Raw genomic sequence first — 25,589 nt, 5'->3', positions numbered from 1 at the left:
TGGGATCTTTGTGAAGATGATCCTGAAATACCATCCATGGATAAAATGCTTGGAATCTAGTACCAGGTAATTCTGGATGCAGGAGTCACTGTGTTATTTGTATGATGCTTCCTTCTTCCAGATATTTTTCAAAGATCGCCCTCCTTCTCAATCGCCCCCTCTTCCATGAAGCATGAGGAGGTTGTGAGTGCACCACTCAGAAGTCCTCACTCCTCCCTTTAAAACATAGTCTATATGTGCTTTTAAAGTCCCTAACATTTATATGAGACAAACACTAAGTACTTTACACCAATGCATTACATTAGATAAAATCTTACAATAGATAATTGTGAGATTACATTCTTTCCCTAAATTCTAAGGCATTTGAGGATATTCTATTAAATTTCATAGTTCATATGTTTAATATATTGTTACAGTAGATTCCTCATCAACATTATTTAATGAACAAATAAAATACATGTATTTCTAACAAGCGTTATCTGATGAATTTATTTTGTACATGAACGTTATTTTTAAAATGTTCCTTGCTCTCGACAACATAAGGCTGCCTTTATCCAGAGGTATTTGTTACCTCCTTTATCCACTTAATTATCAAACCTACTAACTTTAATGTTAACATGCAACCTTCGTATTTAAAATTACGTGCTTATGTTGGAAGGATTCTTTTAGATTACATTGATATTTCTTGTCAAAAGAAAACTAAGAAAGAGTATACTACAGAGAAAGATGAATTAAGATGAAAACTGAGAGTCAACGACTTCATCAAAATGCACTCAGATTAAAACTTGGGTATACATTTATCCTTGGGGATATTGGTATACATTTCCAATAAAATCAATCCTAATAATTTGTTTTAAACTGAGATGAAACTAAGGAAAAAAATGGCATATCCTGGATTAACCGCTTTTCTAGCCCTAAAACCTCAGCTCGATATCATACGTCTCTTGAATGTCATGACTGAGATCTTGACCCGCTGTCAAACGGCATATAATAATGGAAAATACTGATTAAGCACCATCAGGCCTAGGACTATACAGAAAGTTTTAATTACGTGATCTCATTTGATATTCAAAATAAAACTCTGATGCAGATACTCTTTCATCCATATTTTGTAATTGGGGAAACTAAGGGTAGAAGTTAGTAACATGCTCAACGTTACATTTTCTGTTCGAGGCAGAACTAATATTCACATTTAATTCTAGAGTCAATGATCTTAACCACTATAATTCGCTAAACTAAAAAATTAGAAAAGAGGGAGCAATTAATGTTTTAAAAAATAATTATTTCTTAAACTCATTTTCTCCTAGAGAATAAAATAATACAAAAAGTGAAATTAGTAACATCGGTTTTAAAATTAGCCATACTGGAAAACACTCTCACATTCTTGTGGAGAGAATTTGCCCATCTAAAGGCAACTTGACAATGTTTCAATGATTTTAACCATGTTTGCAATCATGAACTCAGTAATCAAATTTCCAATAATATATCTTAGTAAACAACAAATAAAATAAATAAAAACTGCATGCACAAAAATATTCTTTAGAATTATTCATAAGTGAAAGTGTGAAAACATCCTAAATCTCCAATAATATAAATATGTTTAAGTTAATTATGGTATGGATATCCCTACAATGGAATATTAAAGAACATTTCAAAATTATTTTATTAAGATAGGCAAATAAAATGCAAAGATGGAAAAGGAAGAAGTAAAAGTAGTTTTTTCCAGATGACATTACAATGATTGTAGAAAACTCTAAGGAAACGATTAAAAAACTATAAGAAATAATAAACTTAGGAAGGTTGTAAGGTTGTCAAAAATTAGGTTGGTGTAGAAAATGCAAATGTATTTCTAGATATGAGGGGTTGGCATACTTTTTCTAAAAGGGCCAGATAGTGCAGGCACACCTTGGAGATATCGCTGCTTCTGTTCCAGACCACCTCAATAAAGTGAATATCGCAATAAAGAGAGTCACAGGTATTTTTTGGTTCCCCAGTGCGTATAAAAGTTATATTTACGCTATACTGTGTAGTCTATTAAGTGTGCAATAGCTTTATGTCTGAAAAAAACGTAAATACCTTAATTAAAAAATACTAAAATGCTAAGAAATGCTAACCATCGTCTAAGCCTTCAGTGAGTCAGAATCTTTTTGCTGGTAGCCCGTGTTGCCTCGATGTTGATGGTGCTGACCGATCAGGGTGATGTTTGCTGAAGGTGGGGGTGGCTGTGGCAATTTCTTAAAATAAAACAACAGTAAAGTTTGCCACATCAATTGACTCTTCTTTTCATGAACGATTTCTCTGTAGCATGCGATGCTGTGTGATCGCATTTTACCCACAGCAAAACTTCTTTCAAAATTGAAGTCAATCCTCTCACACCCTTCCACTGCCTTATCAAGTAAGTTTATGTCATATTCGAAATCCTTTCTTGTCATTTCAACAATCTTTACAGCATCTTCACCAGGAGTAGAGTTCCTCTCCAGTAACCACTTTCTTTGCTCATCCATAAGAAGCAAACCTCATCTGCTTTAAAGTTTTACCATGAGATTGCAGCAATTCTGTCACCTCCTGAGGCTCCACTTCTAATTCTAGTTCTCTTGCTATTTTCACCACGTCCGGGGTTACTTTCTCCGCTGAAGTCTTGAACCCCTCAAAGTCATCCTTGAGGGTTGGGATCAGTTTCTTCCAAACTCCTGTTAATGTGGATATTTTGAACTTTCCCATGAATTATGAATATTTTTAATGGCATCTAGAATGATGAATCTTTTCCAGAAGCTTTTCAATTGACTTTGCCCAGATCCATCAGAGGAATTACTGTCCATGGCAACTTTAGCCTCATGAAATGTATTTCTTAAATAGTAAGACCTGAAAGTTTGAAATTACTCCTTGATCCATGGGCTGCAGAATGGATGTGGTGCTAGCAGCCATGAAAACAACATTAATCTCATTGTACATCTCCATCAGAGCTCTTGGGTGACGAGGGGCATTGTCAATGAGTTGTAACATTTTGAAAGAAATCTTTTTTTCTGAGCAGTTGATCTCAATAGTGGGCTTAAGATAGTAAAACATGTTGTGAACAGATTTGTCACCCAGGTTTTTTGGTTCCATTTATAGAGCACAGACAGAGTAGATTTAGCATAATTCTTAGGGGCACTAGGATTTTCAGAATGGTAAATGACCATAAGCTTCAACTTAAAGTCATCAGCTGCATTAGCCTGTAACAAGAGAGTCAGCCTGTCCTTTGAAGCTTTGAAGCCAGGTGCTGACTTCTCCTCTCTAGCTACGAAAGTCCAGGATGGTAACTTCTTCCAAAAGAAAGCTGTTTGATCTACATTGAAAATCTGCTGTTTAGTGTAGCACCTTCATTAATGATCTTAGCTAGATCTTCTGGATAACTTGCTGCAGCTTCTCCAGCAGCACTTGCTGCTTCGCTTTGCACTTTTATGTTATGGAGATGGCTTTTTTCTTAAATCTCATGATCCAACCTCTGCTAGCTTCAATATTTTCTTCTGCAGCGTCCTCACCTCTCTCAACCTCCATAGAATTCAAAGGAGTCAGGGCCTTGCTCTGGATTAGGCTTTGGTTTAAGGGAATGTTGTGGCTGGTTTGATCTTCTATCCAGACCACTAAAACTTTCTCCATATCAGCAATAAAGCTATTTCACTTTCTTATTATTTGTGTGTTCACTGAAGTAGCACTTTTCATTTCCTTCAAGAACTTTTCTTTTGCATTCACAGCTTGGCTAATTGGCACAAGTTGAAATACAAGTTAACACAAACTACAAAGTGGGAGAAAATTTTGCAAAACATCTATCTCACTACTGGGCTTGTCTCAGAATATTTAGAGAATTCTTATATCTCAATAATAAGATAACCCAATTTTAAAAACTGGACAAAAGATTAGAGGAGATATTTCACAAAGGAAGATATACAGATGGTAAATAAGTGCATGAAAAGATTCTCAACATCACTGATCATCAGAAGAGTGCAAATTTAATCAGTGACAAGAAGACACACTCTACACACAGTAGTATGTCTACTGTTACAAAGACCAACAATAGGAAGCGTTGGTGAGGAGGCAAAGAAATGGGACGGTCACACACTGCTTGTTGGAACGGAACGGGGCCCAGTCACTTTGTAAAACAGTATGGGAGTGTCCTAATAAAGTAATCTTACCATACAACTCCACTCCTGGGTATTTACTAAGAGAAAGAAAGACATATATGCACACGAAGATGCATATGAAAATATTCATAGCAGCGTTATTTATAATAGATCAAAACTGGAAAAAACCCAAATGCTTAAAAAATATAAATGTCTGTTTTTTACTTGCCATTACTGCTTAATGAGTAACTCTTTTCCCGGAAAATATCTGTCTGCAACTCTGGTACATAACGCCCTGCCACTTGGGATGCTGCCAAGGTCTCAGGGGCATCTTGTTCCTCAGCAGGTAATACAGTTCTCAGCATCTCTTTAATAGAGTTTGCCTGAATTACCCTCCTAACTGGGCTCCCTGCTTCCACACTTGCTCCCTCATAGTATATTCTCAATAGAGCAGCTAGAGTGATCCTTTAAAAACATGTCTGATCATGTCACTCTTTTGTTCTAAACCCTCGCAATGGATTGCCCTCTCATTCTGGATAAAACCCCAAATTCTCACAACAGTCCCTAAGGCCTTATGTGATCTCTGCTCTGCTCTCTCTCTAAACTCACTTCATCTTGCTATGCCCCTTACTCACTCCATTAGAGCCACATCTATCTGTCTGCCTTCCTTGAACTTGCCAAGCACATTCTACCTCAGGGCCTTTGCACTTGCTGTTCCTCTGTCTGGAATGCTCTACTCAAAGATGGCTCCCTTATTTACCTCATTTAGGTCACTGCTCAAATACCAAGTGATAAATGAGGCTTCTCTGACCACATTTTCAAAATAAACTCCTTCTCTATGTCCCATCTCCAAATACTCTATGCTTTGCTTTAGTATTTATTTACTCTAAAAGCACCACCATCTGACATATATTTATGTGCTTGATAATCTGACTGTAATCACTCACCACTGTAACATAAGCTCCATAAAGCAGAAACTTTGGCTCTTTTATTCACTGCTATTCACCCAAGTGTCTATAACAGTGCCCAGTACACAGTAAGTGTTTATTAAATATTTGTTGAATAAATGAACTGTCACATTGTGGACAGGCCATTTGGGATCACCATTTCCATCCCTATTGACACATATTTGTAAGTTCCATGTGTTTTAAAATGTACAAAGCTGTAACTACATAACTGGAAGATATTGATGACTAACTTTGTATTACAGAATTTTCAACTCCTGAATTATTCTTACTAATGAGCATCAAAAATTAAAATAAAAAAGGTCAACCCATTGAAAGTATTGTGAAGTGCTTCTCATGCTTTTCATTTTCATCATTTTGCCTGTTTGTGAAAGATGCTCTCATATCACTTATCTGTTGAGGACAAGGAGAGCACAGCTCATCTTATTCTCAAGTATATACACTTTAGAAGCCGATTAACTTATCTGCAACCAGAAATAGATACTGGATGATGACAGCACATACAAACCAGGTAGCAACTACTGAAAGATTTTCCTACTAGTTTCTATACATTTTTATAATGATGAAATACAAACTAACAAATAAAGAACATACGTTTCTACCTTACTTTTTTTTTTTTTTAAAGATTGTCACCTGAACTAAAAACTGTTGTCAATCTTCTTTTCGTTTTCTTTTCTTTTTCTCCCGCAATCCCCCCAGTCCATAGTTGTACGTCCTTCTAGTTGTGGCATGTGGGACGCCGCCTCAACATGGCCTGATGAGCAGTGCCATGTCTGCACCCAGGATCCGAATTGGCGAAACCCTGGGCAGCCCAAGTGGAGCATGTGAACTTAACCACTCGGCCACGGGGCCAGCCCCGCTACCTTAGTTTTAATTTGGAATGTTTTTGAAGTAGGTAAATATTTGAAAGTTTCTTCATCAAATACTTGTGAACTTCTATTGTTACAAGTGATAACTATTTAGCATATTATTCATGTGTATAAAATATTTATCTCAGTAGTACCTTCCTTTCACTAAGAAATCATTTGAATTTATTTTAACTAAACATCAGCTGTGATTCTCAAATTTTATAATTCTATATTACTGAGAATTCTCTATATTATGAGAAGCACTTGAAAATACTTTCAGTGGGTTGACCTTTTTATATTAATTTTCGATGCTCATTAGTAAGAATAATTCACAGGTGGAAACTTCTGTAATACAAAGTTAGTCATCAATATCTTCTAGTTATATAGTAATAGCTTTGTACATTTGAAACATTCTGGGGTTAAAAATACATATAGATAGGATAGAAATGGTGATCCCAAGTAAGCATGATAAAATAATCTTTCTGGGGCCAAACACAGTGATTTCATCATCCAATGAAATAAGTATCATGGCTCTGTCTGTGTTACCTGTCTACTTTTCAGTCCACGTATCTATCATCCATCTATCTGTCAACAAACTTAGTAATGTTCACACTGTATGTAGAGTTTATTGAAATTCCCTACATGTTACTTTTACACTTTTTGAAACACAAATTTTCATAGGGATTTCTCAACTCTTCACACTCTAAGAAATAACTGATAGTCTATCAATGTCAAAATTCGACAGAATTCAGTAACATTTTAAAAATAGAAACAGGGAACCTGAGAAACTCTACAAAGATGGAACTTTAAAAGCATAGTAAGCTAGGAGGCCATGAGCATAACAGGGTCTGCACAGTAATGATATTTCTGTAATAATTTTAGTCTCACTATTGGCTGAAAAAGGAGAAGTAACACATCCCTCATGGTCTGCCCTCAATTATGCAATTCACTTTCAGTACATTTGCACAGAACTGGCCCCATGGCCTGGTGGTTGAGTCCAGTGCTCTTTGCTTTGAGGGCCCAGGTTTAGTTCCCAGGCATGGACCTACACCACTCATTGGTGGCCATGCTGTGGCAGTGACCCACATACAAAACAGAGGAATATTGGCACAGATCGTAGCTCAGGGTGAATCTTCCTCAGCAAAAAACAACAAAAAAATACATTTGCACACTGGGAATGCAAAACCAACTAATTTTCACCCGGAGTTCTTTTTATTTTGACATTTCTGACAGCGTTCCCAAGAAGCCTCCACTGATTTTGAGCGTGTTCAAGTTAGCATCCACAGAAAACCTCTAATACTCATGATTCTCTTCAAGGCCCATTAGCCTGACTTGAATTTGTCACATAGAGACTGCCATACTAGTGTTTTTTCTTACTACAAACTCCCTTTTTCCCCTTTTGGTAAGCACTACCACCTGGTGACCTGGAGAGTTGATACTGAACCTCTGTTTAATCCTCATCCTAATTAGATGAAGCAGCTGTGCAATTGGAAGCCTCTGCCTGCCTCCCTGTAGAGCCTTCAGTCAACTGCACTCCAGGCCATCTCAGTTTAGGAAGGAGAACCCAATCTGTAATTCAAATGTGATCTGATTCTGCAGGGCCCAGTGCTATGTCTTCTCCTCGGAGGCGGCCCATACTCGTGTCTTCAAATAACATTAGACAGCTTCTGGCACAGTTGCCATGAGTCGAGTTCTCTTAATCCAATGTTTTCTTACATCCAAAGGAGCCAAAGCCTCTTCACTGGTACTCCATTCCGTGTAAGAGCATTGGAAGCATTCCACTCAGAATAGTTCAAATCGCATGCAATTAAAGGAGAATGGCATGTGTTTCAAATCCTCTCCAAGGCTTTAAGATTTGCCACATCAGCAAAAGTGTGTGTTAATTTGAATTAATCACTTACCTTCATTGCACAAAATGTTGGAACTATATTTCCTTTCCTTTCCCCTCTTCCCAAATTATTGCCTCTTCAAATATAAAAAGGGAATCTGTATTTTCATGACAAGTAGAAACTAGGTAATTATCTATTTTCCATCGTCTTTATTCAAATTTCCTTCTCACAGTAGCATTGCTGCCTTCAGTAAATGACTGTGGAAGCCCAGAATAGATTCTGTGAGTTCTGGGAGAAAAATCCACGCAGTTCTTTACGTTGTCACTAGCTGATTAGCATCTTTGTCAAGAAAGATGACTATCAAGAAGACCCCTGTGAACCCTGTTCTGAGATGGGAGATAGCATCGCAAGACAACTTAGAAGAGCGACTCCTCTAACGTAAAACCTGCACTGACCTGTGCTCACATGCTCCTCATTTTAAAGATGTATTTATAAATTTGATTATCATAAGAAAAATGAATGAGGCTTTTTGAGAGCCAGAGTGTATATATATATGTATATATACTCTCAGAATGTATATATAGATACACATATATATATTTATATACATATATACATAGCTCTTGTTGAAAATTAGGCTTTCTACAGACTGAGTTGACCACAAAACTCTTGTTTTCTTCTTTCTTATCAATTATTCCTTGCTGAAATAACCTATTTATTTCTCTTTTCTTTACTTCATCTTTCTAAGCTTCTGATTCCCTCAAAGAACATCACAGAACAACCACAACACCTAAAGATGCCCTCTCCTCTCAGCTGACCCTCACTGCAGGCACGGCGACCGTTCCTGCGCACTGGCACTGCCAGCAGCTTTGCGACAGACTATTACAGATTCAGATGCCAGATCAGCTTGCAAGAACATTCTGCCCTGTTTCTCCCCAGGGAGAACGATGGAACAGCTCTGAGCTCTGCATTCCCGTGCAGGGTTGACATGCGCCAGTGTGCTCATTTGGACATAAAGGGCTCTCCCAATTACAGAGGAGCCCTCCAGTACCTTTCCAGTCTTGGGAAAAATTCTGAGACACTCAGATTATGAGTTTGGTTTACAGCTATGAGATGTAATATTTGAAATGGTAGCATATTTAATAATAAAACCTAAAAACTCATTTCGAATACTTATAACTGAATCCCTGATATCTGGATTGTTGAATCATCAACTCCTGACTCCAGGATCCAAAGAAAGCCATGCTTACTGCCATTAAGGATGCCTGGTTGAAGTCTTTCAGCTTCAAAGGAGCACCTGCTCTCTAAACTGATGCCATAAATACCCTCTAGGCCTCAAAGGCAGTGGTTTTCACATTGCTATGTGTGTCAGAATCATGGGAAGTGCCTCACAGAATGTAGATTCCCTGGCAGTCCTGGGAATATGCAATTTTTAATAAAACATCCCTGGTGCTTCCGATGTACGTGGTCTTTCAGAGGATGCTCAAAGAGCACGGGAACTGAGTAAGCAGAAGACTTGCTGCCAGCGGCAGATGGACAGCTCAGATTCATGACAGGAAGGACACTAGGATAATGCCATCCCATCCAGCAAGCCAAGATCGGAGGAACATTCAGGGCTTTATGCAGAAGTACATATTACAAATACTTACTCTAGTAAAGCTGGTGGTATCAGTGACCATTTTGGAGGGAGCTTTGCCTAAATAATTTAAATTATTTGTGAACAGGTAAGTATTTCAAATTCTTGGGAAGTTCAGAGATCCTAGTGAAATCTCAAGCTTAGGTTTCAAAACAATGAGAGAATCAAAAGAATCACACTTTTGTGTCAAATATGACCAGACGGTACTACATACAATGTGAATAATAACTGTTTTTAATTTGTGAGATGCTAAAGAACATAAACATATACACTTACTCAAAGAAATTTGTATTTACATTTGGAAATTTAGACTATTTATTCTTAAAAAGAAATGGCTCATGTAAATCCATGTAACCTACAAACATCGCCCACACTTCCGTGACTCAAGAGTGCAAGATGTTTGCTATGAAAATGGATCAGACCTACAGAGCGATGTCAAAATCTCTCTCTTCTACTTTCTATCCAGCATTCTCAGACATTAGTCATTAATATTGTCATTTTCGCCTACAGAGCTGAAATACAAATTTGGCATGAGAAGGTTATAAATTTGCTTGTCATTTAATGCAGTAAAATTTAAAAGTCTCCAAGAAAATTTGCAGTCCTCAAGCACCGCAGGCCTGCCCTAATCCTCAGGAGGTGCGCCCCTCTCAGAAGTACCTGGTATGGTCGCTCCCCTACATCCTTGTCCCAGGGACACCATCTGTGACTCCACCCTCGGAAGATGTTTAACTACAGCTCTAAGGAGCGTGTTACCTCTCTCTCTAACCTCGAGCAGACCAGTGTGTGCCTGAAGGAACTGTGTAGCTAGAAAATTCCGGACAAGACTCTAGGCTTTGACGGGGTGATCAGAGAAAGAAAGCCAAAGATTCCAGCTCATTATAGTAAAATGTCCTGAAAATGCTTTCCAATTGTTTTTAACATTTGTCTCTGGCAAAGAGTTGCATAAGCCACGACTAATTTAGATGCCTTTTGGATATGAATTTTTAAATAATTTCATGCAGAAACGTATAAAATGAGAGGGCTGTGAGGTGACTTTTGTGTATATCTCAAGAGGAGCATGAGCTGATGATGACAGACAGTGAGAATCCCCAGCCTCAGACGGGTGAGCCATGCATGATCTTTCAGGGACGTTCGGGAGCTCCTGAAGGGACCCGCTGTGAGTCAGGCTCACAGCATGAAAGGTCTGCACTGGACAGAAAGGCTGAGGGGACAGCTACAGGCTAATTTTAATAGCTTTTGGTCAATGGTAGAAGATTGGAAGCATATAGCCAACAATAAATCTTATTTTGCAATAAACAATTTTATCACTTTCAGGATTTCATAAATATTTAACAGTAATCCTTTTGCACACACATTCTAGTGGCTTACCAAAAGATAAATAAGAACATAATCATACATGGATATTTCTCCCAAATGAGCCTAGTACAAACAGCTAAAGAATCATCCTTCTCTCCCTACCCAGTGAGTACAATATAAAATACACTTTAATCAGTTTTCTATTATTATTAATAACTCTCATGACTCCAATATGAAACACAACTAAGAAAGAAAAATGTTTATACTGAGATTCTACAGTACTTTAAAAAAGAAAAGGGTAGTGACGGAAGAAAGAATTCTGAAACTAAATATCCTACATAAATTCTGAGTTTATAAAGCAGTAGACGAGGTCAGAGGGAGCCAGGATCCTTAAGCAGGTTTTACAGAGCAGTGTTCAGGTGAAGTGAGGCAGTTCTGTCATCTCCACGACAGAGTGAGGATGTCAGGACAAAACACCCAGTCAGCCAAGGGATTTCTCACAAAAGGCTTCTAAGTCATTCCTTCTGCATTCTATATGAAAGGTCAGCGTGTTACACATCCAAACAGCCAGCTGTCAAGGGAGGAAAGGGTGCTCTCCACCCAGCCTGGCTCAGGGCACTGTTGCTTTTCAGGCACATAATGCTCTAACGTCTGCAATGAGTGAAGAAATGCTCAATACATGTTTTCAACAGAAGCTTTAAACAAGGTACAGGAGAGCCCTCCAGAAGACACAGGAGACCGTCCAACAAAACCATGATGGAAGCAGTCCCACAAGGACCGGATTCCTACCACGCAGTTCGCAAACATTGTTAAGGGTATTTTAGCAATTTTGTTCCCAGCCCTGAAACCAGGGCTTAGAAACGAAAACAATCTGTAAGTATCTCAGATTTATAAACTCTGAAACAAGTCAATAAAATGTATTTATTAATTTTTACACATATATGCGTCGAATATGTATTAAGCTCTATTGATATCTGTTCACCAACACTTAGAGCACTTCTAAGCATGACATTCACGATCTCCACCTATGAGTCCTTATGTTTGTTATTAAGAAAACACTAATTTTTGTTTTTCTGAGGAAGATTAGCCTTGAGCTAACATCTACCACCAATCCTCCTCTTTTTGCTGAGGAAGCCCGGCCCTGAGCTAACATCCATGCCCATCTTCCTCTACTGTACATGTGGGATGCCTGCCACAGCAGGCTTGCCACGTGGTGCCATCTCCGCACCCCGGATCCAAACTGGCGAACCCCGGGCTGCTGAAGCGGAATGTGAGAACTTCATTGCTGCGCCACCAGGCCAGCACCGGTTTTTCTTAATATTCTCTGATTCTGCCCTTTGAGAGACTCTTCCTTTTCCATTATCCCCCATGGACATATGTGAGGTGAGAGTTGGGCATACACCTTCCTTGGGCGCCATGCCGCTTTGTCATCCCACTTCCTGCCTCTAGAAAGTTGAGTACATAAGGGTTGTTTCAAGTCTTAGATACATACAGCATGGCTTGCCAAGTAGAGCATAGGTCCACACCTGGGATCCAAACTGGTGAACCCGGAGCCACTGAAGCAGAACACGTGAATTTAACCACTGCACCACCAGGCTAGACCCAAGACAACACTAATATTTTAAAAGAAATAATTGCTATCTTATTCTTTAACAAAGTTTACCAACTAACCTGAAATAACCTGCCCATGTCAAGGCTTTGAGAGTGATTAGATCCTTAACAGAACAGCCTACAACAGAAATTTTAAAAATATATTATGCAGACTAAAAATATATGTTATCATATTAATAATGCAATAAATTAGCATAGATGCTGCATAACTGAATTTTCCAGGAAACTGGTGACTGAATAAATAAATCAGTGCAATAACTGCCCAGGACAAGGATGATGACGGTGTTGATGATGATGATGATGACAATGATGATGATGATTTATCTCAGGGACCCTTTTGGATATGCACAAATTTTCCAAATAATTCTTATGTGTTTTGAATATTTTCAAACAAAATGCCACATAGGTCCACAATCCAGTGACACACACTTTCATAGCTTTGTAAAATTGTACTCAGATCAAGTTAATAGCTTTAAATATTCCAATCCAGTAATTACTGTACTCTCTATTGCAAATCTTCAAATTTCCAGTTTCTATCACGTTAAGCTAGTAACTTCAATAAGAATTCTTACCTTGTTTAGGTGCCAATTCCACTCCTGAGAAATCTCAAATCTCTGCTCTACCTAAGCTGCAGCTTGAGCGTTACTGTTGTAATACTCTCCTGCCAAAAGCCCATCCTCTAGTTCACACGTTCTTGCTCTCACTCTCCTACTTTTAAACCTTTCGTGGATTTCCATTGTAAACTTTCATTCTTCTAATGCTATTTCCTATACGATGTCCTCTATAATCTTCCCAGGCCCCATTAATTCTTTACTTCCCAATGCTTTCATAGTGTTTTACTCATAACACTTTTATACTGAATATAATTAACTGTCTACTATATATTGTGCCTACTAGATTGTGAACTCATTGAAAATGAGGAATGCATCTTATTATTATACTTCCCAATCTAACAATGCTTTATCAAAACAAGAACCAAAACCAAACATGAACACTCAACAAAAAAATCTGGGCATTTTAGTCACCAATGTCAAAGCTCAAGTCATAATACAATGATATTTGCAAGGCAATCAATTAATTAATTCTGTATATACAAGCAGTGAAAATTAGAACACGTAAGTGCAAAAGCAGTGCCATTTCCTATAAAAGCATGTATCATTTTTCAAAAGAGGAAATAACATGACATTACCAGAACCCATGTACATAAAATCACACAGCTTGACTTAAGGACCTGGATAAATGGGGAGAAATAATATGTTTGGGTAATGGAAAGCTCACATTTGAAAAAAGGTTAATTATTTAAAAATTAATTTATAGATCCAATGCATATCCAGATAATTACAGCAGGATGTTTTAATGGGCTTCGTCAAAGTGATTCTAAAATTTACATTGAAGAGAAAATACGTAATATTTTGTACAAGAATAAGGAAACTTTTGTCAACTACAACATACTATAAAGCTAAACTAGTTAGAACAACATGGTACTACTGCCGAAAAGAAAAGAGAACAATTAAACAGAGTTGAATCAATTCCCTAAAATATGAGCATTAAGATAAAGATATCATTTCAAATCTATGATAAGGAAGGCCTTTTAAATAAGTAAGATTGAAATGATTGGTTATGAATGTAGTAATGTTAAAGAAAATTAGACCCCACTCCTTTCTATACACAAAAATTAGAGAAGGGAGGACTGAGGAGATAGATGCGAAAACGAAATAGTGTTTAAAGAAAAGGGGGGAGAATTTTTAAAATCTTCAGAAGGAGAAGGTCTTCATGGAAGACAGAAGCAGAGAATCAGGAAGCTATAAAAGGAATCACTTGACATACAAATTAAAAGCCTTTGATTGGTGAAACACATCACAAATGAACAAAAAAAATGACATAGTATTGAGAGAAAATACTATAAAAATGTGTTTTACAAAAGGGATTAATATTGGAAAACATCCAAAACCTATAGGAAAATAGAATAGGGAAAAGACCTCACCCATCTTCTATTAGGTTTTATCTTTCCTTTTTTAATCAGGTAACAATTCACAGAAAAAAAATACGAACAACAAATGTAGCAATTTGAAGCGCAAATTAACTTAACTAATACTATAACAACTTCAAAAAATTCTTTGTGAAAAGATTGTCAAAACGTAAAGGGGCACACTCTTCATTCTCATGGAGGGTTTGTGGGAACTGGGCTCTCTCATACCTGGTTGATGGAGGGTGAAACTGGGCACGTCTTGGGAATATGATTTGTAATATTTATCAAAAATTTTATACTCTTTGAACCAAAAATTCAACTTGCGGGAATCAATCCTATAAAAATACACATATGCACAGCAAAAGACTATCAAGGGAACTCACTGCAGTCTTGATACAATAATGAAAAATTAGAAACAATGGAATAAAGCTCCCAGACATATTGTGATAAATGAATCAGAGAACAAAATGCATTTCTGTTCATGTAAAAAGAATTAAAATGTATGGAAATGTAAAGAAAAAATTGCGGATTGATACACACTGAATAGTAATCATTTTACCTCTGAGGAGGGTAAAGTGATGGCAGAGCAGGGGAGGGAGTAAAAGAAAATTTTCTCAATGTATTTTTCTTTTGTTTTAATCTTGTACAATTAGAGTGCGTTCGTGTGGTTTTATACATTTAAAAAACAACCATAAAAAGAATATGTAGCGTATGTTTACTCAACTGTACAGAAATAGTGGAATGGAATTTTATAGTGTGAATGGCTAACAATTAATCATCAATTCACACAACAAGCAGATATTGGCCCCAGAGGTTAAGTTAGGCAGCAGTAATACAAGGAAGAGACAAAGGCTTGTCCTTCAGATCATGCAAGAGTCACCAGGGACCCAGGAGAGTACGTGGCTGAGCTACAAGGTGACAACTACTATAACACAGGTTTACAGGATGTCACCTTACTCCTGCTGGGGAGGACAGAGAAGGCTTCAGGTAAGGGAGTGCAAGTGAAATAGTGTTTTAGCTGAATAGTAATATTCCCAGCAGACAAGGGGCAGAAAGGTGGGAAGGAATTTCACATAATGGGCAAAAGCACTGTGACTTGAGGTCATGGGCTCTGCAGTGCCACTGCCTGGGGTTGAATCCCAGCCCCCACCCCTACTGAAAGGCTGTGCAACCTTAGCTGAGTGACTTAACTCCTCCTGAGCTCCTGGTCTCACCCACACAGTGGCTATGGCAGCCACACCACTCCGTGGGTCACTGAGAACACCGAACAAGGCCATCCCTCAGAGCCTCAGTGCAGTACCCGGAACGTGCATTTTAATAAATATTTGCTATTCTTTGACTTGTTATCTAAGAAGCCAAAGAAAGTATGATGTGTCCAGGAAACTGAAAGAAGGTTGATACCAATTGGTAGCAAAACTATGAATCATTTACTAGAATACAATGAAATATGAATAACTTTGAACTCCAAGTAAGTGTAGGGCATTTGCCTTAATAATTCTTATTTTGTATTTCTTTACTTGCACACGAAAAGGAAAATTATCTCATGATCAGCAAAATAAATTTTAATATATATTCAATAAGATTTGCATATTTTCCTGGTGAATTTGTACAAATGGCAATGAAATTGTTTACTTCAAACTTTAAGGCTTCTAAAATTGGAAATGAAAGCAATTATAGGCTTTAGTCAATAAGGAATTTAATTTCCGAAAAAAAAATTCATCCACTAAAATTAAATAAAATATTCCATTTAAAAAGAACTTCTATCATTTAGTGCAGATGAATCAAAAGATCCCTTCTTAATGCAAATCAAAACTACACTTAGATATCATCTTATGCCCATTAGAATGGCTATAATTACCAAGACAAAAAACAACAAATGTTGGAGACAATGTGGAGAAAAGGAAACCCTCATACACTGCTGGTGGGAATGCAAACTGGTGCAGCTACTATGGAAAACAGTATGCACATTTCTCGAAAAATTAAAAATAGAAATACCGTACCATCCAGCTATCCCACTACTGGGTATTTATCCAAAGAGCTGGAAATCAGCAATTCAAAGAGACTTAGACACCCCTACGTTCACTGCAGCATTAGTCACAATAACCAAGAGGTGGAAACAACCCAAGTGCCTACTGACTGATGATTGGATAAAGAAGATGTGGTGTATATATATAAGGGAATACTACTCAGCCATAAAAAAGACAAAATAGTCCCATTTGCAACAACATGGATGGACCTTGAGGGTATTATGTAAAGCAAAATAATCCAGACAAATACAAACACTGCATGATGTCACTCACATATGGAAGCTAAACAAACACACAGATAAAGAGAACAGATTAGTGGTTACCAGAGGGAGAGAGGGAAAGAGGGTTGGGCTGCGGGCACAAAGGGTAAATGGGCACATTTATATGGTGACTGACAAATAATAATTCATTTACACCTGAAATTTCAGAATGTTATAAGCCATTATGACCTTGAAAAAAAAAAGATGCATTCCTTTCAATTCCCATCTGTCCTCTGTCTTTATGACATCACTACCTATTTATGATATCACTACTTATTTATGACATCACTACTTATTTGTGTTCTCACCATCATTTCAAACCCATAAGGATTCACATGAACTACTGTTTCAAATCCTTTCAGTCTATATTTTCTGAAACTTTTATCAAAATAAATCATATTACTGCTGAGATATATATGTATATATATACTTCTGGTTAACAGCATGGTCTCTGCAGCCAGACCACATGGATGAAGCCTGGCCCTGTCAATTACTATCTGTGTGACTTTAGACAAGTTACTTGACCTCTCTGAGCCTCAGTTTCCTCACCTATACAATGGAAATAATAGTAATATTACATATCTACATATCTCATAAGGTGCTATGAGAATTAAACAAGTTACTATAAGTAAAACAGAACACTGTCTGGAGTCTTATAAGTGCTAATAATTATTAGCTAGTGATATTAATTCTCTCCTAGTTCACAAACCTTTCCTTATGGTTCTCTTAATACACCTCTCTCTCTTTTTCCTGCTTCTCTCTCAGTGCAAAGTTACATTCAGTACCTTCTCTTTCTGGCTGCCTAGACTCTCTAAACTTCTATGTCAAAATAATCTTCACATTATACCTCACACTTCCTTCAAAGTCTTCGTATATTACCGTAGAGCAAAAACTACATCTTTATCATTCTCTCTACATATTGTCATCTCAGGAGACCTTCCTCCACCTCTATTATTTCTAAATTTTCGCCCAATAAGATGGTGCCATGGTAAGGAAAAGACTTCATCTACCCTTTGCTGGAAGTGAACCCTGGTTCTTATTAAACGAATACATTCACCTGGTACAATTTCATTAGAAATTTCCTTGTTGACAAAATGTCCTTGGATGTGCCATTGAGTTAGTAGGCAATTCTGGGCCTGAAACACTCCATGCCTAGTGAGAGCGAGGCCCTGGGACAGCGCCACTTACCGAGTAGGAGAACATATCAGTGTGGTTCTTGGTTTCCTTAGTGATGACAAGGAAGGCAAAGGTCAGAGGTTTTTTCTTTTTCTAACAAAAAAGCATCTGAAATTTCTTCTTTACCCTTCCTTACTGTTCTCCCCACTACATTACTTCTTTCTGCAAAAACCAACCTCTGTAACCTGACCCCAAACTTTGACTGTGCTTCCATGTCAGTAATTACCAAGCTTCTATATTTCAGCTCATTAGTTCCAATGGATGAGGATGGTACAGGGTGTGATATGGAAGAATTGAAATTCAATTAAATACACAAATTGTAAAGGCAGTTTCAGGCCCCATGTATGAAACAATGCTTATTACTAAAATAAGTTATGTATTTTATCAGCACAGACATATCTAACTGGTTTCACACAATTATCATAGGAGAAAATGTGGTAAATCACAAAAAACAGGTAAGTAATGAGAATTATCCCTGTCCTAATCTTTAGCTTATAATGTCAGATTATTAAAATTAAAACTGTACTTGGATGTGAAACAATACAAAATATTAAAAGGACTGAATTTATCTTACTATTTAGTCTCAAAATTGAGTAAATAGCTTGAGTTTACGATCAATGGTATTTCAAACAAATAACTATTTAATGGCTATTCAAAAAATAACAGATCTTAAGATATATACATAATGATGAAAATAACACAAATATTACTATAACTAGTAAAACCAAAGGCTTCTGCTACAAGATTGATATCTATTTTGTCCAGTAAAGCTTTACCTGTGCAATAGTTATTTCTGTCTAGCAGCACAAGATTTTCAAAATGAATGACATTCAAATAAACATTAAAAAAAGATATACTAGTATATGTCAGGAAAAAAAATTGCTGATGCTTGAAGGTATTTTCCATCAAAAACTGAATATGTCACAATGGTCCTTCTGTCGAGCTCATTAATGAAAGTGAAGAGTGATTACTAATCTCCAGAGTGTTCAATTGAACTTGCAGCAAAAATTGACCAAGTTACTCCTAACTTAGAAACACCCCATGTCTACTATTGACCAAGAGTTTGAGACTTATTATAATTCATATCAAAACACAAAGAACGTGGGATAGAAATTGTTTTAGAAGATTTCTTATTCAAAACACATATAGTATTTAGCTTAATAGAGGAAGTCTTACCAGCCGGACGTCCACTTTGCAGACCCACAGGAAACATACCTGGCTAGGCTGAAGGCGTCGTCGATCAAACCTGCGCGGTTACTGACAGAGAGGATCTACGAGCCCAACCAGAAAGAAAACGAAATCACTTAGGATTAAAATGGCAGGTGCTCACATATCAAAACAGATGAGTATATCCAATTTACCTCATGGTTCCTGATCAACTGATCAATTAACAATCTCCAATTCCTTAAGTCATAGTTGACTCTAAAATAGCCAGTTTGGTTGATGTTCCCCAGCAACCAGCTTCCTTTGTCCAAAGAAGTTATTCTGTGGTGCTCTGAAAACAGCATTTTGGGGGGTAAAATAGATTTAAAATTTTAAGGGCTAAAATGGGATGAAGTACGTTTTCTTAATACCAGACATCACAGTATCAATAAGTAAAAGAGAACACCACCTTAAATACCTAATTGAAATCTGCTCTTTAATCAACTATTTGCTATATCTAGAATTTCCTAGAAAACTTTTAATTGGTTACTCATTACCTCAATTAATTGTCTTCTTATAATTAACATTTTTGTTCTCAATAAAACCCCATTACCTATACATAATTTTCTTCCTCAGAATAAATGTAAGCAAGAAATCTACTACTATATTCATGTGGCTTCTAGTTAGATTGTATGTCGATATGTGCCTAGAATAAAAGAAAAGTTTTTGACACATATTCCTCTTATTTTCTTCAGTAAGGAAGTGATTAAAACAACAAGTATCTATTTGAAAGTCACTGTTGTTTCTTACCGTTTTCTCACGCTTTCTTGGAAGTAGTAATGAATAACAGACTTTCCACCATCATAAATAATGTTGAAAAAATGAATCTCATTAGAGTCTAATATTTCTACATGTAATTAGAACAAAGAGAATAAATTCTGCTTATTGGAATCACTTTGGAAAATGGTAACTTGATTATGTTCACCAGCTAATTCAATTAAAGGAAGCCAGGAACACAATCTTAAAACTTACATATTTAACTCCTTCAAATATGGCACAGATGCAGACCTCCATTCACTTTAAATTTCAGTGTTTATTGATTTCACAGAACTACAGTTCACAATTCTAATGATTTTGTTTTGATGTCTTCAGGACTCATGCGACATAGAAGTTACAAAAGGTATGAAGTTGACTTGAAATTTATACTTTATACACACACACACACACACACACATCCAGGAGGGGGAAAAAACCACACTGGTCTATTTACTTTCCACAATGACTCAAAACCAGAAAATCATCACACAAACCATTTGTGTTGGTTCTGAGTAAGAGGCACAACCTCTAATTTTCACTCTATTATCAAGATTTTTACACGTCAGACTACAAAACATGTTTTCTTTTTCTTTTTTCTTTTTTGAAACACAGAAATTTACAGAGCACTCTTTCTCAAGTAGAAGCCACACAGGAAGAAGTTATACCACAAAAATTATTGGGTGATCATTTATTGCTCAGGTCTGGAATGGGGTGGGCTAATTAATCCAATGTGTGTAACATATTGCCAATTTTCAAAAATGTACAGTAAAACAAAAAAATACTTAAACATAAATGTATACTGAACATAAAGATCTAATCTTTAATGTTCCAAATAGCACTTCAGCTTCTTACCACTTTTAATAAAGAGTATCTGTTGGAACAGGTAAAGAAATGAGGCTCAGACAGATTCATCGAATTGTCCGAGAAAGTGGGGAACGGTTCTTCTCCAGTCTCCTGACTTCAGTGTCCTTTTTACCACGTTCTACTCTATTGATACAAGATAGTATGACACATTTCTTGTATTATGATATACTCTCTTCACATTCTTGTATTGATTTGAAAAGGTAGGAAACAAGAATTAGAATAAGAGTAGGAGAGTGGAATTTGGGTTGCTGTTCTCCTACCATAAATGTTTGAACTTAGGTCACTGACTCCCTTTGGTTCCTACTTCCCTTACCTGTTAACCTAAGGGCCAAATAATGGCATTTGAGATCCTTTCCAGTTCTATGATTCATTGGAAGAAGGGGTTATTTATCTTAGTTTGAAATTTTACCCAGCTTAATTCATGGTACTTAGGAAAATAAATCTATCAGATATTGCCCCAAAGTATTAATAGCTTTCTAAGTTAATGATACTTTGGATTTGTGTATCTTTCAAAAATTTAATGTGTTGATCCAATCAATTTCTGGGAATTTTTTAGAGTGTCACCCTATTTTACAGAGGGAAAAATAAAAACAAATAATTTAAAAAAATATGGCATTTTTAAAAACGAAAATAACTTCATAAAAAGAGATTTTAATTAATGATGTCTGAATTCAGTAAAGAAAAATTCAGACTGAAATATTGAGGACATTGCTTCTCTTGAGTAACCATAACTCTGTCATCAAGAATATTAAGACATTTATAACAAAACATATTAAAATTGCAATTGAATTCTCTTGAGTTAAGAGCCAGTTTGATCATTTTCTTCTAAGTGGCTGTTTTTTGAAGAAACTACATTATTAAAGTATCAAGTTTAATATATGAACACATGATTTAGGTTTTTACAATTTTGAAATGGTCATGGATTCCTATGATAGTAAACCTATTTTTAAAGTTCCCTTCTGTTTACATTTTAGATAGCTGACATAACTTAACCTTACGTGATATACTTGGCTCTTGTTTTTATACTTATTCCATTCAACATCTTATAGATAGAGTAGAGACAAATTAAAATAGGAAAACAATGCCTACACCTTCCACGTCATCTGATAAGAATAAGAAAGGCAGACATCTCTTGTTTTTAAGTATGATTTTATTGAGTTGATAAGTAAAACCTGAAGGTTATTACTGTCCATGAATATGTTTTTATGCCTTTGTTGTAAATGAAATCTTTGGAGAATATTTCATGAAAGATTTTGTAATAGGTTTTTAAATATCTTGTTCATTCTAGTTAATTATATCTCTAAAATGTTCTTCAAATTAACTAACGGCAAGCAATGAATTTTAAAGCAATTTTTTCCAATGTCCTAATGAGGTAGGGGATGTGATGAGAACCATAATAAAAAGTACAGAAGTTATATTTCTAGTGTTAGTAATAAGAATTTAAAATTATATTTAGAATGTATCCAAAATGTCATGAGATTTAGACTATGTCAAGGCACAGAGTAGTTGGCATTTTATAATATTTTATGTTTTTATATTCTATACTTTCTTTTGGAATAAAAAAAGAAAGATTAGGCCTTTCTACTTACTGTTGGCTGGTTGCAAAATAATCAGAATTTAAAACAAACAAACAAAAAAGTCAACTAGGGTAGGATGAGTAACAATGCGAAATAAACCCAGGTATAACAACACATAGTGGTTTCCCACTGGACTCTAGTGAGAATTAAATTAGAGAATGCTCTGTTGAACCTATAAAGAACCATGTGCATGTATCCAATGGCAATGAGTTGAATGACAGATCTTCAAAGCGAGCTACTAAATTGTTAAAATCTGTGTGTGTGTGTGTGTGTGTGTGTGTGTGTGTGTGTGTGAGGGGTAGAGGGAATAAATTTAGCAAAGAAAAACAAGCTCCTAAGACACATTGGGCAAGTTATTTCTCAAGAGTTAGATTTCCTCATTTGTAAATGGGGACAAAAATAATGCTCACTTTAAAGGATTGTGAGTCTTATATGAACCCATGCTTAGGGAAAGTGCTACAAAATTATTCTACTTTTCATCAGTTTCTCTTTTATTTGAATATTTTTTACCCTAACATCGGGTATTAAATTTATTCCCTTCCATTGCACATTAATTAATAGCCAGTCAACATGCAAGCTATTACATTTAGAAATGTCTGCTTCTCACTATTTTCACAGTAAAAACAAAAGAAAAAAATCTTTTTACCTGCATTCAATAAGTTAAAACTTGGTTTTAAAACTACTTTTTGCTTTAATTTGAAATTAGTTAGATATTCATCTAAAGGGTTAAAAAAATTGAAGTGTCAAGGGTATATGATGATTGAAATCAAATTTATACTTTATATTATTCACCAATGATTTTGTCTTAGTATCTCATGAGATCAAATCTATATTTCTGATAGTAAAACATTATAGAAACGATCTGATTGTTATAATTCAAAGGTGGAATTTTTTAAAAATATGTTGATAAGAATTGACCAGAAAATTTTCTTAATGTTTTTTAGGGAGAAACATTTTCATTGATACTGGTTAACTATATTTTGAAAAGAAGAACAAGCAACATATAAAAAGAGACAAGAGTTAACAATCTTTCCTTTTTCCTAATATTTTCCTGGTGTCAGTTTTCTATTCGTCATCAGAATGAATGACTTCAAGGTAAAATCAAATACAGTTAGAATGAGATTAAACAGGGCAAATAGAAAGGTTGCCTTTCATTAGGTCATTTTTGGAAACGTCTCCCTTATTTATGTATTTACAAAGTGCTTTCAAGGAACATTTACTACTTGGTATAAACATTGCCGACAAAAACCTCACCATTTCAACTAGTATCAGCCAGAAGACTCTGCTCTGGTTTACTGGAAGATAACACACACACTCTGGAGACTGCACTCTGATTTTGGGGTGAGGAGGGCGCCATTCATATCATAGTCTATGTGAACCTCATGTCCCAGAGCTCTGCACTGCACAAACTATGTAGCTGGGTAACAACGCTGTGTGTTAACATGGGTGATGTTTTAGACAAAGACAGGGTTTGAAATATCATGTTGTCATTATTCCTGGTTAATAACGAAAGACTAAACACGGAAACAGCCTCTCAGATACAACAACCTGTGGCTCTTGGTCAAGAAAAGCTGCGGCACTCTTCTGGACACTCTGTGTGGAATAACAGGACACCATGAATAACAGTGTGGAAACGACTAGGAAGTTAGAGGCAAGGGTCCTGGGAAAAGCGTCCAGGAAGAATCAGACATGCTCGGAATCCCTGCACTGTTTGAAAGTGAAGTTTTGGGCTGATCCTGATGTCTGATCAATATCTTGGCACTCTTCTAAATTTCCCATTTCCATTCTACATAATATTTTGCTTTATTTCTGACAACTGTTCTATTTCATATTCTTAGCAATTCTATAGAGGTATGATTTCATTCTAATAGTGGGATCATTATAATAACAACTCACTGCCTTCGCTCATCATTTCATGACAAATTATGTAGATAAATAAAACAACTACATGAAGGTATAATGGAAGTAGAAAGACAAATAACACAATAAGTATGAATTCAGAATCACGGCATAGGTACTAACTCTGAGAAATGAAAAGAAGAGATTATAATAAGTAATTTAAAAGGAGAAACACCAACAAATTTTAAAGTAAGCATTTCAATGCATCACTACATTACACATGAATGTTTTATACACAATATATATAAATGAAAGCACATGTTTTCATAATATGTGATTATGTGTTAAAAATACAATAACACGCAAACGTGAATAAAAATTCAACTGAAAATACAAGTGTTTATATTTCTGGCAAGCAGATTAGACTCTGCTGCAAGGACTTTTTCGTGTCTGTATGTGTGCAGGTATTTTCAGCACCTACAGCTCCCTTATAGTAGCAAGACTGAGGGGAAGAAGCAATATTTATTTTGTTATTTATTTATTTATATCTCACCTTATTTCAAAAAAACATTTGTGGCTGTTTAAAATGATGCTTACGAAATAGCAAGATATCATCAATTAGCAGAATGTTCTTGAGAAAGGAGTACGAAAAACAAAATGTCGACATCCTTGACCATCTAAATCTAAATGAAATCTTACATATAAGATGATAATTGGCTTTTTCTTCGATTCAATGGAGAACAGAAATAAAAGAGATCGGTTTCACACTTGGCATGAAGGATTTAGACTGGACTGAAGAAACAGCTTTCTGACAGTGAATTGAAATAGGTCACTGTCTTATTTGAAGATATTTAGAAATACAATAGACTCTCATCTTTCTCTGCTGCTTGAGGGTTGACCCTACCTGGGGGAGGACTCTCCCTTCTGGCTCTATAATTATCTAATTCTAGGGGGAATATGGCCTTGCTCGTTCTCTAAAGATCCCACCTCGTAAAGAGAAGATAGGAAAATGAAATTAAAAATGTGGCCTGTGTTTCAGTACTTGTCATACTGTTTCATTGGGAGTTATGATTATAATTTAATTACATTTGGGATTACAGAATTATATAGTTTAAAACAGCTAAAATTAGTACTACAAATACTTAGTTTTAAATTTTCTCTTTACCATCAGACAAAAATAAATTTAATAATTATATAGGCAGACTGAAATCAGATTATGTAGAAATTATACGTTACTCTACTTAATGATAATTGATTATCATTCCCCTATATTCTCTTTCTAATTTGTCTTTATTCACATTTTTATAACAGCTGAAACCAGAGGTTAAGTTGCTGAACAATTATCTGAAACCAAACAGTTCCTTAGGCGAGAATATATATTTTACCTGATTTGTTAGACACCCAAATAATTGCCTCTGAAGACACATGGCTTCTATTTCCTACCACAATAGTTAATGGAATCTGCCACAGGTAACTGCAAAATAAAAGAGAAGCTTTAAGAATAAAAAAGGTTACAACAAGTAAACAAACAACATTTCCCATAGATCCTCTGTGAGATTTTTATTATTCTCTTCAGGGGAACTAAAAAAATGCCCCAGTCATAAGAGTAAGGAAGAAGACAAGAAAATGAATT

At 36.0% G+C, this 25,589-nt stretch overlaps 1 protein-coding gene across 4 annotated transcripts in view; it reads right to left on the bottom strand.

Moving 5' to 3' along the window:
- The window catches only part of TRHDE (thyrotropin releasing hormone degrading enzyme), a 361,666-nt gene that overhangs the window by 53,286 nt on the left and 282,791 nt on the right, over positions 1 to 25,589 (bottom strand). For all 4 annotated transcript variants that reach the window (XM_070600300.1, XM_070600298.1, XM_070600299.1 and 1 more), the window contains 3 exons: positions 25,342 to 25,430; positions 19,079 to 19,212; positions 18,933 to 18,988 (listed from right to left, as the gene is read on the bottom strand). In XM_070600300.1, coding sequence (XP_070456401.1) covers positions 18,933 to 18,988; positions 19,079 to 19,212; positions 25,342 to 25,430 — 279 coding nt within the window. The remainder of the gene's footprint in view (positions 1 to 18,932; positions 18,989 to 19,078; positions 19,213 to 25,341; positions 25,431 to 25,589) is intronic.

The sequence above is a fragment of the Equus przewalskii genome, chromosome 29 (assembly GCF_037783145.1).
Source record: "Equus przewalskii isolate Varuska chromosome 29, EquPr2, whole genome shotgun sequence".
Lineage (NCBI taxonomy): Eukaryota > Metazoa > Chordata > Mammalia > Perissodactyla > Equidae > Equus > Equus przewalskii.
Note: the sequence above shows the minus strand (reverse complement) of the source record. Positions and strands in the feature narration are given on the sequence as shown.